Source organism: Cavia porcellus, unplaced genomic scaffold (genome assembly GCF_034190915.1).
Source record: "Cavia porcellus strain 051 isolate PalLab524CR breed Dunkin Hartley unplaced genomic scaffold, mCavPor4.1 scaffold_5, whole genome shotgun sequence".
In the NCBI taxonomy this organism is placed as follows: Eukaryota; Metazoa; Chordata; class Mammalia; order Rodentia; family Caviidae; genus Cavia; species Cavia porcellus.
Window position 1 is genome coordinate 29,206,878 of NW_026947488.1, and position 18,285 is coordinate 29,225,162.

At 49.3% G+C, this 18,285-nt stretch overlaps 1 protein-coding gene across 1 annotated transcript in view; it reads right to left on the reverse strand.

Annotated features, from left to right (window-relative positions):
- Xkr7 (XK related 7) overlaps positions 1-4,526 on the reverse strand; it is a 28,638-nt gene extending 24,112 nt beyond the window's left edge. The window contains exon 1 of the mRNA XM_003476333.5: positions 3,946-4,526. Coding sequence (XP_003476381.3) covers positions 3,946-4,526 — 581 coding nt within the window. The remainder of the gene's footprint in view (positions 1-3,945) is intronic.
- Between the last annotated feature and the right edge of the window lie 13,759 nt (positions 4,527-18,285).

An 18,285-nucleotide genomic window follows, 5' to 3' on the forward strand; every position in this document is an offset into this window, starting at 1 on the left:
GAACCCATTACATGCTGAAACTTTTTTTTGAGACAGGATCTTGTTTAATTGCCCAATCTGGTCTTGAACTCATGATCTTCCTGCTTCGGCCTCTTGAGGAGCTGAGATTACACATGTGTGCCATCATGCCAGGTTTAATAATAACATCTTCTGTGTAAAACAGCCTTATCAATTATGAAGAGGTTGCCTGAGGTTATAAAGAAAGAAGGCCCACAAATGCATTTCTTTTGGTTGATACTATTTTTAAAACTCTTAATTAGTAGTTGAAAATTGGGAGAGTTCATACAAAAATCCCAGTTTCCTATTTCTCTTGAGAAATCAAGATTTGACAATAATGGTTCCCCATTTCTCATGGCACTGACAGGGTAGCTAGGTAGCAGTTTCTCTTGTCTAAGACACTTCCTCACAATGTTCCCTTGTCCGACAACCCATATACCTACGTCTGTGTTATCTACCTGACTCTTCAAAGCATTTGCCTTTTGCTTTGGCATGGCACAAACCTAAGGAGTTGAAAAATATCTTTATGATTCAAATTATTTTATTCAGGATTGGGGGTGTGGGATTAGGAGGTAAATGACTGGCCAACCTCTCACATTTGACCCTGCAGGGTTCTAAGACATATCTCCTTCCCCATTACCCTGGCCCACCACTCAGAACATCTGCAAAAACTTCTCAGTGTGGGAAGCAAACATGTCATGCCAACATTATTACTTTCCAAGAATGACAGTCCCAGAGGCTTCCATATACCTTTTCTGGATCTCCCCCCTCAGCCATTTAGAACTAAAGACCCCCCAGCCACTGTAGAACTAAAGCTACAGGGAAAGGGTCCAGACACCTAAACTCTGATAATACACCCAGAATCAGAATTCTAGATTAGTTTGTGTGACCTAATATGGATTTTTCACTTCCAGTAGCCATCTCCATGAAATCGCCCTTCATAAATTGCAGAATCTGAAGTCAAAGAAAACAGTCGGTTGTTGGTAATTCCCTTCCAGCTCTGCAGGCCCCAACCCCTCTTCTCTCTTTAAGTGATCTCTACTCTGTGCAGGGAATGAAGAGCACAGTAGGCCACTAACCCATTTCAGAATCTCTCTGGATTGCAGGCTCGTTAGGAGATAGAGAGCAGTGCTGCACCCTAGAGATGGATGGGGTATTTAAGGGAGGCTCCCCAAGCTAATTAGATGACCCTAACCCATTCCAAGCAGCAGCTGGGTTCCCAGCAGCATATATGGACAAACTGAGGCACCAGAAAGGCATATTCCACCCTGTAAGGTTTTCAGATCTAATCTTCTTATTTCACACACAGGGAGGCTCAGAAATGTGGAAACTCCAGCCAAAGGTCACTTACAAACCAAGATAAAGAAGCAAGTTTCTTGAAAGTATCTCTGCAACCCAGTACTTTCTCCCAATACACAGTATTTCCTTATCCTCAGCCACACGGTCCACTTCCCTCCCCCTCTTTTCACATTCTTATCTCACTGCAACAGAAGCTTGACTTTCTATCGTCCTGGGATCTTGGACTCTCAGACTCACAATTCTTCAAGCTCGTGGGAGGGGCATTACAGTGACAGAACCGCACGCTGGATAAAGTGAACTTGGATTCTAAAGGCAGAGAATCTTGAATCCTAGTGTTCCAGCTCCTCGCTGTGTGACCTTGGGCAAGGATGCCCCTCTCAGCCTCCACCCCTTCATCTTTCAAGTAAAAGTCATAATACTAGCCACATGACAGGCTCACTAGGATGGGTGCAGGAGGTAAAGCAGGTAAAAAGGCAATCAGTAGACTTGGCACAAAGTGAGTCCTTAATAAGAAAATTGTTAGAGAACTGTAAATTAGGGCTCTCATGACTAACTGAATGCTCAAGAGAATGGTCTAGGTATAGCCAGAGGAAAGAGTGGACAACTACTGTACACACACACACACACACACACACACACACACTGTCTAGGTTGTTCCATGCCTGAGACTTTTAGAGATAATTTCCTCCCCAAAAAAGAATCTAGGACTCTGGGTATTAAAAATACTATACAAACTACACAAAACATTTCCATAAGCCAGACTCCACTCGTGGCCAGTAGAATGTTGCTCTTACAAAGTCATCTCATCCTAAGCCTCTCCCTTGACAAATGGGGAAATTGTGGAAATCACTTTTAACTAAGAAAATATGGAGCTCGGTGGACTCTTAGCCATTTCCAGTCATTCCCCTCGGGATCTCTTACCTCCGGTCATTTTTTGCCCTACTTGAGGAAAACTCAGTGTACATTCAAGAATGAAGAGACATATTAGCTATTAGCTTCTCGTAAGTGGATTTTGAATGGGGAAGAGGGTAGCCAGTGAGTCATGGGGCAGCTGGCCCACTTTAGGCTGGAGGGAAAGGGGGATGAAAATTTGGCTACCAAGAATAGAAAGTTACCATTTCAGAATCTAAAAATAACTTTGACCATCTGTCCACTCAGGCACAGAATGATAAACGCAGATCAGTTTCTGGATGTAGACATGAATATTTTTATGTGTCAAGCTAATAATAATAATACTACCTTATGGGGATAGTGCTACACTCCTTTTTTGCCCCAGGACAAGCTAAGTGGAATATATACATCATCTTGGCAAGCATCAATGGGGAAACCAAGGCAGAAAGAGAATCAACAAGGGGCTGGGGATTTAGCTCAGCGGCATAAGCACCTGCCTTGCAAGCAGGCAGTCGTGAGTTTGATCCCTGGTACCGATAAAAAAAAAAAAGAAAGAGAATCAACAACACAGCAAGTGTGACACAGCATGTGAGCAGTTGGAACAAACCCTGGGTGTTCTTTTTCCAACCCTCAGCCCAGAACTGGATCTTCTGAGTTAGGCAGACTGCTTAACAAGTAGCAGAATAATATAACAATAGTAATGGTCACTCTTTATATCTCGAGTGAATTTTTCCATGCTTCCCCACATTTTTGGTATAATCATCATTAGCCATTGCATTCCCAAAATATGTTTCAGTCTGCAGGGTCCTCATACAAACTTCTTTCCTGACCATAATAATAGGTATGAAAAATGTAATGGTAAGCCAGTGAGTTGAGAACAGTAGAGAATCTCCCTTACTATACAGCTGAATAAACAGATGTGAAGGGAGGAGGTTTGCCTACAATCATATAGTAAGTAAATTCATCTGTCACTGCATGTAGAGCTCAAAGTGCTAGAGCAATTCCGATTCAAGAGGAGCCCTCGGTTTAGAATTCCCCCTCTCTCCAATTAACTCTGCACAGCAGGCACCCTCAGTCCTGGCAGAGAAAGAGACCTGGAAGTGAGCAGCTTGAACAAAGCCTCAGTTTTGCGGTTCCATCCTAGGATTAAAGGGCAGCTCGTGGTTATCTAATGTCAGATTCAAGACTCCAAGCTCGCTTTCCCCTTTTGGAGGAAGGCACTGAAAGAAGCCAGAAAGCTTCCCAGCTGGGTCCCGCATACCCTTCCTCAGAAAGCTGAAGTTCAGGTGGGATAGTCACTTAGCAGCCTCAAATTCTGTCTCTCTTGGGAGGTTGGAAATGGGCTGCGATTCCAAACTGAGCTTCCTCAAGAGCAAGGAAGGACTTCTGAGCTCTTTTCTAAGTTCAGGCTGGGCACACAGACCGAGAGGGAGGGTCAAGGCTGGAGAAAGCGCTGTAGCTCTATTCCAAGCCTCGCACTCCTCATGAGCCCTGGATCCCCTCACTCATACATCCCGAAGAGAATCTTTTCCTCTCGCTTCGTGGCCCATCCCCTCCCCTCAGGTTGGGCAGGATGGGGGCGTGCAGGGGACAGAAGGACCTGACTAAAAAGAAATCAGAACTGCAATAGGGGTGGGGCGGGGCGGAGGTCGGGACACGAGGGAGGTCTGCAAAGGTCAGAGCAGGGCTGGGGTGGCAGGCAGCTCCTCGTCACTCCCACTCCTCGGACTCCGCGCCCTCCACCTGCTCTTCTCCTACCTCCAAACCTGGCCGAGCTGCAGGAGGTGGACGAGGGTCTGCAGTAGCCAGACGCAGAGGCGGCAGCAGCGGCGGCGATAGGCGCGGGCGGAGGAGGGCCGGGCACCCAGCTCGGGGCCGCCTTCCTCGGTCCCCAGGGCGCCGGCGCTGTCCTTGGTGCTGATGGCGGGCCCGCCGACGCCGCTGTCCTTGGTGCTGACGGCGGGTCCTGGGGCCCCCGCGGGCTCCGAGTAGTCGTACACGAACCAGCGGAAGCTGAGCAGCTGCACGACCAGAGAGGGCAGCAGCACGAAGAGCAACGTGAGGCCGAAGCAGATGCGCTTACCCTGCAGGTAGTAGGAGGCCGCCAGCCACAGGTCGGTGGCGCCGTCGGAGAAGAACACGAGCAGCGCGCACAGCACCCAGCAGCAGTCCCGCAGCGCGTAACGGGGCCCCGCGCCGCCCGTGGCGGCCACCTCCGGGCCCTCGGCCGCCGCCGCCGCCGCCTCCCCGCGCCCGCCGGCGCCGCCCCGGGCGCCCCCCGCCGCCCCCTCGGGCTCCGGGCCGGCCGCGGCCGCCGCTCCATCCGACTTCGCGGCCATGTTGGCGGAGCAGGAGGCGGGAGCGACTTCCGGGCGCGGCGGGCGGGGGCGGGGGCGGGAGCCCCGCGCGGGCGGGGGGGGGGCGGGCGTCTTCCTCCTCCCCTCCCCGCCTCCCCCTCCCCTCCCCTCCCCCTCCCCTCCCCCTCCCCCTCCCCAGTTTTTCAGTGATTCATTCGTGGCGCCGGCCCGGCCGGCCTGGGCCCCTCCGAGGACAGGAAGAGGGCCAGCGAGGGCACAGCAACCCAGGTCACCCTCTCCCTCCTCCCTGGGAGGCGTGGAGCCCCAACCACATCCTTTCCTCTCTCAGCCCCCTGGACTCCACTTGAGAGCCCACTCCCCACCTTCTCCTCCTCTATTTGTTCCCCCGCCCCCTGCGGCGACCTGGGTGGGAAGCTAGGGTTTTGGAATGAAGGGGCTGGGGGACCAACTGTTTCTGGGGTACCCCAATAACCTTTTAGCAATCACTCTGTGCTAACGCACCACTTTCTAGTTTCCTGAGTGTTCTCTTGTTACACTCGCTTCTTTGATCTTAAGAAATCCCTTCTCTTATTGTCTTCATTGGGAGGCTGAGAAAACAGCGGCTCCAACAGTTGAGATCTCTGGGCGCCCCCCACCCCGCCCACTTTCCTCTGGTCACAGCCTCGTTAGAAAAGAGGGGCAACCCCGAGAGGGGAGGGGCTGAGACGGAACGCCAGGAAGAGGGAAAGCAACTGCCCGAGACCGGAGGGCATATGATTCCAAGAAATTTAGATCACAGATGTGGGTGGGGAGGTGGGACTGGAGAGTTCTAAGGGATGAGATCCCGAGGGGCCCACATAGGTGGGCTTTATCCAGCAGGCAGTCGGGAACTGTTGCAAAATTTGAGCAGGGGTCATGTTAAGGGTGAGAATGATCAGCAGTTAGTGTAGGAACGTGATCACAGAGAAGCAGCCTGGGCTGAAGAGACCGTCACTGTTCTAACCACTGTACACTTTCTAACCTACACTATTCTCAAAATTCGTGAGGTTGTTCACATTTTTCCCTCCTATTTTATAGATGAAGCTGAGTCTCAAGAAAAGCGACTTAATTTGTTCAGTCATGCAGTAAGTGTTAGAGCCAAATTCAAGTCCTTCATCTGCCTTTAGAGTAGGCTTTGGTACTTCTCAAGGGAAGTTAAGGAGAAGAGGAGAAAAGGAGATGAGGTGTCTGCCTGAGTGGACAAGGAGATGAAGGGGGACAGCTGCCCTGGGCCAGGAGAGAGCAGCCATCTGCAGCCCTGCAGCCTGGCATCTCCTTCCTATCCAGGGACTGTTTTGGTCTCAGTAATGCTTAGAAGGTTGGGGTATCATCTGTTACCTACAACTGGAAACAGAGGGAAAGGAATGAGAGACTAAGGGAGCTTTCCAGACTGGATTCAAGGCTGACAACCCACGTTTAGACTAAAGTGAGTGTCATTTGGTCTGGAAGTCCGAATACCAGTGTGATTCAGAAAGAAGCATCTCTGTGTTTTTCTCTCCTATGACCTTAGGCAGGGAGATATATGGAAGGCACATAATACAAGGTAAGTTTTTAGACTGATACTCTGGAATCAGAAAATCTGAGTTTGAAACCCATCCACCTCTTTATGCCTCCAAGACATTTGGGTAAGTTGTCTAATTTCTCTTAGCTATAGAGAAAAATAATATAGAACAAACTTCCTCCTAGAGCTGTTGTGAGGATAGTTGTTGAGAATTAATAACTGGGGTGATGCTTCCCACAAGAAGCCCTCCTGGATCTCCTGCCCAGCTGTGCCCTGTTCCCCAGCACTCAGAAAAGTTTACTTGACACTCACCTGTTATGAGCTCCTCCCAATCCTTAGTTTTTTTCTTCCTTAATGTCAGGACACTGGGAATTTATCTTATGTTTGTCTGTTTGGAATTACCTGGGAGTTCTATGAGGGTTGGGACAAGGGATCTATTCTCTTCACCAAATCTCTTAGTTATGTGTCTGGCACTCAGGAGGTATTTTATAACAATCACTGAATGAATGAAATGACCAACCCTCCAATAGAGATTCCATTATTCCTCTGAATTTATGAAGGTGAGAATTCAGATAGGAGCAAAGACTTACAGAAGTATTGAATCCAACAGTGGTACTAAGAATGTTAGTGATAGCACACTGGTGTTATCCTCAAACCAGCCCCCTTCCCCTCCCCCCCTTTTTTGTAGAAACTGAGCCCAAAGGAAGTGTTATCACAAGATCATTTGTCAGGAAGTAGCAAAGTTGGCATTCAGGAACTGTCTGCTAGAGTTTAGGTGCCTAGAGGAAATGGCATTGAGCAAGATTTGGTGGTAGGTCTGAAGTGTGGGTCAGGTACAGGGTGACACCACCACCACCTCCCCGTCCCGGGTCAGGGCCACTGCAGAGGAGACTGCCTGGAGGGAATGTGAACTGCTGTGTTCTGAGTGACCCACAAGGTTAGCAGCTCTCACTGGAACAGGATGTGTGGGTGTATTCCAGTGGTGTGGGGGAGGGACAGCTTGGGCAGTGTCTGCAGTGGCACTGAGAAAGTTGGAGCATGAAGGTTCATACCTATAATCTCAGTACTCTGAAGGCTGAGGCAGGAGGATCATGAGTTCAGTTCAATGCCAGCCTGGATTATGTAGTGATGCACTGTCTAAATTTTTAAAAAGGGCTAAGAGAGGCAGAGTCTGGCTGGCACAGAGGAAGAAGGGAGCCTCAGCTGGCTGGATCTGGACAGGCCCTCTGAGAGCTCGTCCAGCTCCCTGAGCCCCTCTCCTTTTATAGAGAGAGACACTGAGCCCCAGGGAGAAGTGCTTATTAGCAGGTGACAGGCAGATCTGGACATCTTTGTCTAGTCCCCAAGGCATGGTGCCTGGACTGTATTGGAGATCACTCAGAAACAGCTCTGGTCACCTTTCCTTACTTAGCCTCACTTTGGGAGCCTGCTGAGGGCTCGGTCCTCACCTACTGCGCCCTCAGCTTGGACCAGTTCTCAATCATTTTTCTTTAGCTCCTACTAAAATATTTGCACCCTTGCAAACTATGCATTAGAAATTTATATCTGTTGTTTATAGCAGCAAATACTGGGAATGACCCGGATGCCTATTAGACTGGTTAAAAAAAAAAAAAAAAAAAAACAAAACCTGTGGGCTCCTTGACAACAGGAGGGCCTGGAGCAGTGACCACTCCATGTCCTGATACAGAAAGGCCTTTGCAAGGAAGAACAAGGAACAGAAAAGGAATTAGGTTGGGTAAAAAGGGGAGAGCAATAATCTCTATTTTAAACTGGGTGTGGTGGCCCATGCCTTTAATTCTAGCATATAAGAGTCTAAGCCAGGAAAAATTACAAGTTTGAATCCTCCCTGGGTTACCTAGCAAGTCCCTGTCTCAAATTAAACATTAAAAAAACCACAGAATTTGGGATGTAGCTCATTGGATGAGCACTCCTAGGGTCAAGCTCCAAGTATTAAAAAACCATACATTTTTTATGTTTGTTCATGCATGAAGAACTCTTTGGCATTTACATAGGAAAATGAGATTCCTGAAGGGGCACTGGGCAGAAGGGGATAAAGACGGGATGGAAAATTGCCTTCTTACAATTTTTTTTGGAACCATGTGAATATATTTTCCCATTAATAAAATAAAATAGTAATAGGGACCTGCTACTCATCTCCCACTGGTGCTGTAACCCAACAGTGGGCAGGCCAATCAACATGGTGATCAGACGTTCCAGTTATTCAAGAAAAGTCAGAAATCTCAGTTTTACTACCATATTCTTGAATTTTAAAACATTGGCACCAATTTTTCACTAGCAGTTTGTAGGCCAGTGATTAAGTCAGTGGGTCAGACGTGGCCTGAGGGTCATCACTATCCACTGAGGGTCAGCCCAAGTGGTTTCCTGTTCCCGGTGCTGGAGTTCCCAGCGCTCCAGGTCTCTACCCTTGTATGGTCAGCTACAGGGCCGAAAAGCATCTTGCCCTGCCTCTCAGCACTGTCCAACCCTCCCCCTTGGAACTGTGACATTTGGGGCTTTTAACTCAAGATCTAGAAGTCAGAGAGGGGTTATGAACTCTCAGATAATTTTCTCCCCTAGGGCACTGCAAGCCTGAAGGCCCAGCTGTCTCCTGCCGCCCACCCATCTGTCCCTGGGAGATGGCGACAGGAGTGAGGTTGATAGCGAGGGGGTGGGGAGCTATCCCTGATCTGAGCTGCAGATCACTGGGCTCTGGTCAGACCCAGAATCTAGGAGGAGAAGCCCAGAGGTTGTTAAAAAAGAAGAGGGGCTAGTTGGTGTGTGTCAAAGTAATTCACCAAATTACTGCATCTAAAAGCAGAACAGATCCTACAAGCATCTTGTTGAACTCCCTGTTAGACTCTGCTCTCTGCTAAGGCCCCAGGCCAAAGTTTTGTGTCTCCTGGACACCTGGACTGCCTCAACCTCTGGGTCCCCTGCAGTCTTTCCCTCCTAAAGTCCATTCTCTACTGATAGCACCCACGGTCAGAGGGCCTTTCCTCAAGGGAAATCCAACCAGACTCATATCTTCTTAGAACCTTCGGGCTGCTTCCTACCTCCCTCTGAGCCAAAGTCCTGCTCTATCTCAGTGCTTACAGTCTCTCCTGCACACCTTCTGGCCTTCTCTCCTGCTGTCTTTCCCTCTCTCCCTCTGTTCCAGTACCTTTCACAAGCCAACCCTCTTTCTTCTGTAAGGCTTTTATTCCTGCTTTTCCCCCAGATGCTCACAGGCCCCCATTTCCTCCTCTTCTCAGTGCTTCCTGTTCAGAAGGCTTTTTTCGGTCACCACCTGCACACTCCCCCTGTCCCCCTCCTGCCTTGTTCTCAGTTCCCTGCGTGTATCACTACCAAACGCGATCGTGCGCTTTACTTTTTTGTTGCCTGGAACATGATCAGATCTGGGAGGGCAGCAGGCTGCCTGGATATCACCACTGCCTCCTCGGTGCTTGGTGGAGTCTGGCGAGGAGAAGGTGTTCAGTGAGCCTGCAACTGGGGTGGGGGACACAGGCCAAAACTCAGGTAACAGCCAAACCTGGCTCTGCCATTACCTGCTCAGATGGCCGTAAGCAAGTCATCGCCCCTCTGCAGCCAGGGAATCACTAACATACCCGCGGTTTAGCGATGCTGGTGTATCTCCTCCCTTCCAATGTTTCTTCTCTGTAGAGAAGAAATAAATATAATCCTCGCTCCTCCTCCAACCTTGCTTTTCTCTTTTTTCTTTTCTTTTCTCCCCCCTTCCTTTCTTCTTTTCTTTCTTTCTTCCTTCCTTCCTTCTCCCTTTCTTTCTGCATTAATGACTGAACCTAGGGCTCCACAAAGGCTCGGAAAGCACTCTACCACTGAGCTACACCCCCAGCCCATATCTACTTATTGAGTAGTTAATATGTTCACATGGTTTCAAAACTCAAAGGCACAACAGGGCCACATTAAAAAGTGTCTCTTATCATCCTCCGGCCACCAGCTCCCCTTCCCAGAGGCAAGCGATGTGTGCCTCTCCGTCTCTTCCTCTCCACCTCTCTCTTCTCTGTATCAGCCACATACTACTGTGCCCACCACCACTGTTTTAAAACAAATGATAGCTTACTTATGCAGAGCTCTGTGCGTTTCCTCCTTTTATCTAACTGTCTTGAGACCACTCTACCTCAGTGGAGAGTGCCTCATTTTCTTTCATGGCACCAAGCTTCCCACTGCATGGCTGTGCCATCCTCTACTTCACAGGGTACATGGTCTAACTGGTGCCAAGCAAGTTGTCTCCACCTCAGATGACACTGCAGTGCGTAATTTAGTGGCCATAGCATTCCGGATCTCTGTGGAAGCAGTTCCTAGCAATGCACTTGCTGACCAAGTGGTGTGTGTGTTTCTAACTTTGATACATATCCTTCAAGGCTCTTACAGGTTCATCTTTCAAATACCAACCTTGAGTGAAGATATTTATAAAATGCCTTTTAAAATGGACTGCAGTAAGTCCTCCAGACTCTTTACAGATAAATAAATCATGTCATTTTGCTGAATCTCAGTCTTTTCTTCAAGAAAATGGATATCTGCAGGGCATGGTGGTACTCGTCTGTAATCTCAGCCCCCTGGGAGGCTGAGGCAGGAGGATTGCAAGTTTGAGCCCAGTCTGGGCAATTTAGTAACTTAGTGAGACCCTATCTCAAGATAAAACATGAAAAATGCATGTATTATTTATACATGTAAAATAAAATAGGTACCTACTTCATAGAGTCGATGAGGATCAGTGAGGTGGGGCATGGAATGTACTCAGCTCAGTGTCTGACATGTAACAGGCCTCTCTACAGGGTGGTTCTGCCTGTTGTGCTGAGGTTATCTCCTGTCACAGTGAGCTTTGTGGAACAGGGGCCTTGCCTGTCTTGATTACTGCTATAGCATAGCTTCTGGTTAACAGCAAGTGCTCAATAATTACTTGTTGAGTGAGCCACTTTCCAGTTTTCTCCTGCCCACCAGGCCTTTCTTTATGACTTAGCCCTTCCCTACCCATTCAGTCTTTCCTGTCCTCTTCTCCCCTTGTCCCTGGGCTCCAACCTTCCCCTCCTCCAGGCTCCTTCCTGCCACAGTGCCTTTGTCTCTTCTGGCTGTACACTTTCTCTACTCCCCCCACCCCACACAACCTCTCCATCTGCTTACTTTATTTCTAGACATCTCTAAATCTCAGCTGAAATGTCACTTTCTCCAGAAAGCTTCCCCACCCTCTACACAACCTCATGGGACTCTGTTTCATTTGTGGCTTATGACAATTAGAAATGTTACACGCATGAATGTCAATCTTGGCCTCATGGCTGAAAGCCCCAAAGGCTTAAGACTGGGCCTGTCTTGGTTAGCATCAGATCTCCAGGGCCCGGCACAGTGTCAGTGCTCAGTAGCCCTTGCCCCAGGGAGAGAGTGAAAGCCGACACCCATTTTACAGATGGGCCCAGTTCTCCCACCCCTGCCAACAGAGAGGACCACTTGACTCCACGCCCCCAGTTTCCAGCACAGTGAAAGGTTCTGGTTGGTGAAAGGGAGGGGGAGGGGAGGATGGAGAAGAAGAGGGAGACAGAGACTGGATCCTTAATTCTCTCCATGGTTAGGCCATGGCTTCAGCCTTTCCGCAGATTGGAGTGCCTTCTAAGGTCCTGGTCTCCCAAGAGGAATCTCATGGAGCCCTGGCCTCGGAGGGTTCCTGGGCTGGTGAGAAACTAAATCCAGAAAAAAATGGTGTAGTCCAAACAGGAAAGTGACCTTTGTAGAAGAAAATGAGAACCAACTTCCTCTGGAGACCTGAGGGAGAGCAGCCCTCCCGAGGGCCTGGCCAGGACAGCAGGGTCTTGCAGGGGGAGGGTCCTGGAGGGAGGAGGAAATAGTCCCCCAGAGGGGTGGGAGAGTGAGGGTGCATTTGGGAACCAGGGCTCGGGCAGAGTAGCGTCAGATGAGGTAGAAATGAATTAATTTCAAAGACAGAGAGAAGGCATTGATGTAGCCATCCATAGCTACATGCAGTCATACAGCGAAACCTTGGAAAGCTGAATGAAAAGAGTTTGACACAGAAGAGCCTCACTGTGCGATTCTGTGTGTGGCAAGTTCAGAAACAAGCAAAATGAATCCATGGTACGAGGAGGACAGTGGTCATCCCAGGGGTCACAGTGCTGTGTTATGCTTACTGGACTGTGCCCTTAGAGACAGTATTTGTCAGGATCTCTAGGTGCTCCTAATGTTCCTTGGTCTGGTGCTAGTGACATGGTTGTATTCAAGGTTGGAAAGTTCATAAATAGTACATCTCTCATGTATGTACTGTTCTGTGTGTAGCACTTGCACAAGAATTTTTAGAACAGCCAAGTGTGGTGACACACCCTGTAATCCCAGCCCTGGGGAGGCTGAGGCAGGAGGATTGCCATGAGTTTGAGACCAGCCTAGGCTACATAGTGAGTTCAAGTCCAGCCTGGACTACAAAGTGAGACCCTGTCTGGAAAAAAAATGAATTAAAAAAATGTAGAAATATATATTCACTTTGCAAGAAATCCCAGATATTTGAGAATATGCTTCAACATGGTAGAAAACTAGGTGGAGTTGAGGACAAGGAAAAAATAATATGAATGAGAAGAGGTCCTCACAGGCCTAACCAGGCCATGTGCCATGTGACCTTGCGGGATGAACTCCGCCTCTGCAATTTAGTGCATGAGAAATAACTGCATTTTAATTGAGAAAATTAAGCAATGAACTCTAATGTGTATGCACTGTAGAATACTTTGCAGCTGTTAGAAAATTGGAGACATCTGAAGACAACAAAGGTGTCTAATGGCAAAGAGACTGCAGAGCAACTGTGTGCAATGTCCTCTGCCCCGTCTCCCTGCCCTGCCACACTCACGGCCACCCTGTGAGTGTTCTCCAGGTTTGTGACTGTCTTAAAATGCACATCTTACCAGGCACACACCTGTAATCCCAGAACCTGGGAGACTGAGGCAGGAGGATCACTGCAAGTTCGAGGCGAGGTTGGGCTGCTTCGGGAGATCAAGACCGGCCTGAACTGAAGAGTGAGACCCTGTCTCAAAAAAAAGACAATAAATAAATCCACATCACAGTTCTAAAAAGACACACCCAAATTGGGACTCTAGAGTGAAGAGACATGGAAGAAGGTGTCCCAAAGGAATTCTGGTGTTCTCCATACTATTTTCTCTCTTTTGGGTGGGTGGGGGGCTATGTTTTTGTTTTTGTTTTTGTTTTGTGGCAATGGAGATTGAACCCAGGGCCTTTACACTAAGCTGCATCCCCAGCCTTTTTTAAAAATTATTTTTGGGCTGGGGATTTAGCTCAGCAGCATAAGCGCCTGCCTTGAAAGGGCACAGTCGTGACTTCGATACTTGATACAAAAAAAAATTATTTTTATTTTGAGAGACGATGGTGCATGCCTGTAATCCTGGCACTTGGGAGGCTGAGGCAGGAGGATCACCTGATTCAAGGCCAACCTGGGGTACATAATGAGTTCAAGGCCAGTCTAAACTACATAGTGAAAATGTCTCAAAAACTGAAGAAAAGGGGCTGGGGATTTAGCTCAGCGGCATAAGCACCTGTCTTGCAAGCAGGCGGTCGTGAGTTCGATCCTTGGTACTGATAAAAATGAAAAAGACAAAAAAAAAAACCCACAAAACTGAAGGAAAAAAAAAGATTAAAGGTACTAGCATAGCTCAGGGAGGACTGGAATGTTCTGGGCTTGCACTCTCTTGGGGGTCACTTGAGATTTTTCAAGCCAAGCCTTGGGGCCATCTGTTGCCTGGTGAAAACACATGCATGGGGAATTGGGAAACATGTCCCCACCTGGTGTCCCCATCTGGCTGCATGACCTTGGGAGGGTCCCTTTTTGTTTCTTGGTCTCACTGATCTCATCTGCCCAAATGGGAATTTGATTTCTGCTTTACCCAGGGATGTGGGAGGATGAAGCCAGGGCAAGATGAGAATCTCATGAATGTAAGGGATTATTCTCCAGGTCAGGGGAAGAAGAATGAGAGGCCTCCCTTCCACCTGCCAAGCGGCAAGGGCGCAGAGAAAGTGGAGGGTGGGGCTGGGACCACCCAGACAACCAAAGAGCACATTCACAGCATCAAGCGGTTCACGGAGGCCAGGCCTGGTAGGGCAGCCACCCAGGCTGCCTGGAGAATTGGGACACTGAACTGACCTCTCTGCACTCTCCCTGCCCAGTGCAGCTGCAGTGGGCCACCTCTGCAAGCCCAGCTTCATCTGCTCACCCCAACATGTACACACACGGTCCTTTCAGCCCACCTTCCCACCAGAGCCACAGGGGCTTTCACCAGGCAAATCCAGTCATGCTTGTACTTGCTCAGACCTCTCCCACAGCATCTCACTGACCTAAGAGCAAAAGCTGTCCTCTATCTTTGCCTATCGTTGTAGCTGGCAGGAGCTACAGCTCCCCCTCCCAACTCTAGCATCCTAAGATGGGTCAAGAGCTTGGCCCTGGTTAGGATTCTGGCTCAACTCCTCACTCGTTCAAAAAAATGTTTACTGAGCACCTACCAGGGGGCAGGCACTATTCTAGAGCCTGTCAGTGAACAAAGGAGACAGATATTCCTGTCCTCATGGAGCATCTTTTGTAGCAGCAGGAGATTAACTATAGACATAGTAAGTACATTACACAGCATGCTGGAAGGTGACAGAAGCTGTGGAAAGAGAAAAGAAGCACAGGAAGCTGAGCAAGAAACTGGGAAACACTGAAATTACATTTTTAAATAAGGTAGTCAATGTGGGTTTCACTGAAAAGGTGATATTTGAACTAAGACTTATAGGAAGTGAGGGAGAGAGCCATGTAGCTGTCAGGGAATATACAGATAGGAGTAGCCAGTGCTAAAGCCCTGTGGTAGGACCACCCCTGGTTTCTGAGGAACAGTAAAGTTGTAGGAGGGGACTCATCGAGTTCTAGGAAAGATCACACAGGAACCCATGCGTCTTGGTGAGGCGTGAGACGGGAGCCTTGGAGGGTTCTTACCTCTGGGGAGTGGAGGAGGCAGAATGAGAAGGAGAGGAGCCAAGCAAGCCTGTGACCTCAGCCAGCATGCGGATGGCGGCTTCAGCTGCTCCTGTGAGGAACTCCAGGATGTGCGGCTCCTCGGTACTATCTGCTCCACACCCTGATTCAGCCTGGGCCGGGAAGAGGAACTTCCGGGCCCTGAGACAGCGAGGTTCAGTTTGGAAGAAAGTTGCAACCAAAAAGGAGTTCCTGTTGGCTTCAGTTCCCAAACAACAAGGCCTCAGAGCCGCATACCCAGACACAGGGTGGCTAAAGCTGGGGACATGGTCAGTCACAGTGTGACCAGGTGGAGGGTTTTGGTCAGGAAAGACTGAAGCACCACCACTCGCCCAGAGTTTGAAATTCCTGTGTAGTGTCCTGGCCACGCACAATCCTGCCTCCTGTGGTGCAGGGTCTGGCATCCTGTGTCAGGTCTGCTCATCTTGGGATACTTTGGATTTTAGAAAATCCACTCATTCATTTCACAAACATTCACTGCATGCCTATTTTGTACCAGGAGCCATTTCTGGTCCTAGAGATAGAGCAGAGAACATAACAGACCAGATTCCCATCCTGAGGGCTCATGCCTGGAAAGGGAGATGTTTACAGGGGCAAAAACACAATGTGGTAAGTGCAGAAATGGGGAAGCTGCAGAAGCTGTAGGAACCTGGGGGACCTCGAGAAATGAGGGTAGGTACAAAGCCATAGGCAAAAGTATCCCAGCAGACAGAGGAGCACGTGCAAGGGCCCTGAGAATCCCACTATTGGTCAGCAGCCCCCTTCTCCCCAAGGCCCTGTGACCCTGCCCTTGTCTGGTTGACTGAAGGTGCCTCCTTTGGGGTCTCCCACGGTGGGACAGACACTGGGGGTTACAGTCCCTGGCTCCTGTTTCTGTTGGGTAGGGGCTGTCTCTGTAGGTATCACCTCACTGGCACTCACCCACCCACCTGCAACAGTGAGCAGAAACTACCCCAGCCACAGGCTGGTGCAGCGTGGAGTGCAGGTGACCTCCAGCAAGGCCTCAGGCATGTGGGTGGGATGCTGATGGACCTTTCCGCAGCCCGCGTGCTCAATGCCTCCTTCCCCTCTCTGACCTCGTCTCCTACACACTCTGCCTTATTCATTTTCTCCACCTTTTCTGGCCTCACCGTTCTCCCAACCTGCCAAATAAAGTCTCATGTCAGGGCCTCTCCGTTTGGTGTTCCCTCTTCCTGCAGCGTGGCTCCTCCAGATATCCACATGGCTCATTCCCCACACTCCCTCCTCAGAGAAGCCTTCCCTGACCACCTTATCTCCAGCAATACGTGCACCATTCCCTTCCCACCTTGCACTGCGGTTTCCCCCAGAGCACATACCACCAACTGATACGTTCGCTAGCACATGTGCTGATTGCCTTGTCCTCGGGACTGGAGCTTTCTGAGGGCAGGTCCACTTCTGGTTTTGATTATGGTGAGCTTTTTGTTATGGGGCCTTGGAAGTGAATACATAGTTGGGAAAGAATCAGTTCTGAAATACAAGTGACCTCCAAGAGTCCTTCTAGACCTGACTGTGCTGAATCTTGGATATGACTAATGCTTCCTTTCTCCAACTTCCAGTGGCTAGGAGTGGCCTCTAAGGGTCAGTTGTATCCAAAAAACTGCTAATGTGAACCTCCCTCAACCTCTCCTCCCCCAGACCCACTGGTAGGGGTAGGGTCAGCCCACCTAGCCTCTCTGGGCTCCTCTCTGGAGGAGCCTCCATACTGGGCAGGCCTGAGGGATGCCTGCAGATCTCATTTGGCAAATGTGCCCCTTCCTTCACAAGGCCTGTGTCTGCATTTCTGAACCAGAAGGTGTTTACACAAAACATCCCAGGTTTGGTGACAAATTCACCCTCAGTGGGGAATCTTTAATGAGTCTCCTTCCTTCCCTAGACCAGGCAGCTTAGGAAAGGTTAGCTCTGCCCCTGGTATTGAAGACAGCCAATGGCCAGGCAAAGAAGAGGTGCTGCTGGGCTTCCAGAGCCACGATTTGGAGGAGAGTCTGGAGGCAGCTGTGGGATGGAGACCGGAACATCTCCTGCACCACGTTTGCACCTGACTTGCTGTGTAAGGAGGCACTGTCTCTCTCTGGTCGAGGTGTGCAGCTGAGATGGGACAGTAACAATCTACACAAATATTTCTGTGAATCTAAAGCAAGGCAGAGTGGAGAGGGCTAAGTTACCATGAACCAAAGGGGAGAGAATAAATCCGGTTACAGTGGCACATGGCTGTCGTCCCAGCACTAGTCTAGGAGGCTGACTCGGGAGTCCAGTGGAAGCAATTTAGTGACTTAAGGAAACTAATTTCAAAATAAAAAAATTAAAAAGGAATAGGGATGTAGTCCATTTAGAAGGCTCTGGATTTAATCTGCAGTACTGGGTGGGGGGGTATATAAAGAAGATTAAAAAGCCAGAATGAGGGAGACAGGAATCAGGGTCCTCACCTCCCTCCGAGCCTCAGGTGAGCTTGGTGTTTGCAGCTAGACAATAAAGGTTGGCACAAACATCTCTAGGGGACCCTCTGCTTCCATGGCACCACTGCTGCTGGCTGCCTCTTCTGGGAAGGCCGCTGGGATCCTATGGCCCCCACTGAGGCATGACCCAGCTTTTGCAGGGCTGTGTTCCTGAGTTGGCACTCGATGCTCACTGCCCAGTTCTCCAGTTCTTTGTTTGGGTCAAGACCAACTACTCTGGACATTGGGCTTAACAAAAGGGCTTAAAGAGCACTGTGGTTAAGCAAAATTTAAATGGTCACTGCTTCCTTTCCATCCTGCGGGGACACATAGGGGAATTTTTATCCCTCTATTAAGAGACAGGAAACTGCAGATGTTAGAGGTTAGATATAAGTCACATTTCCACATGCGCTTTCTTGGTGTTCATTAAACAGGGGGGGAATGATTTCTACATCTCCAAACCTTTTATTACTCCCTTTCGTAGTATATAATTATATAATTGTTTGTCATTCATTGCCGACGTTTCCCACTAAGATGACGTTCCAATGGGGTAATAGTTTTGCTTTTCTCACTCCTCTTCCTCAGCACTGTAAACTGCCCTGTACATAATAGATTCCCAAAAGTATGTGAAGGGAGGGAGGGGTATGAGGCAGCGCCTCCGACTGTGCTCTTTCTTGCCTGCAGGGGGCTCTCCAACCCAACCCCATCGCCAGGCCCCGCCTCTGGCGTCCCGCTGACGCGCGTACGTAACAGCTTGCGCGCCTTCCTTCTATCATTGCG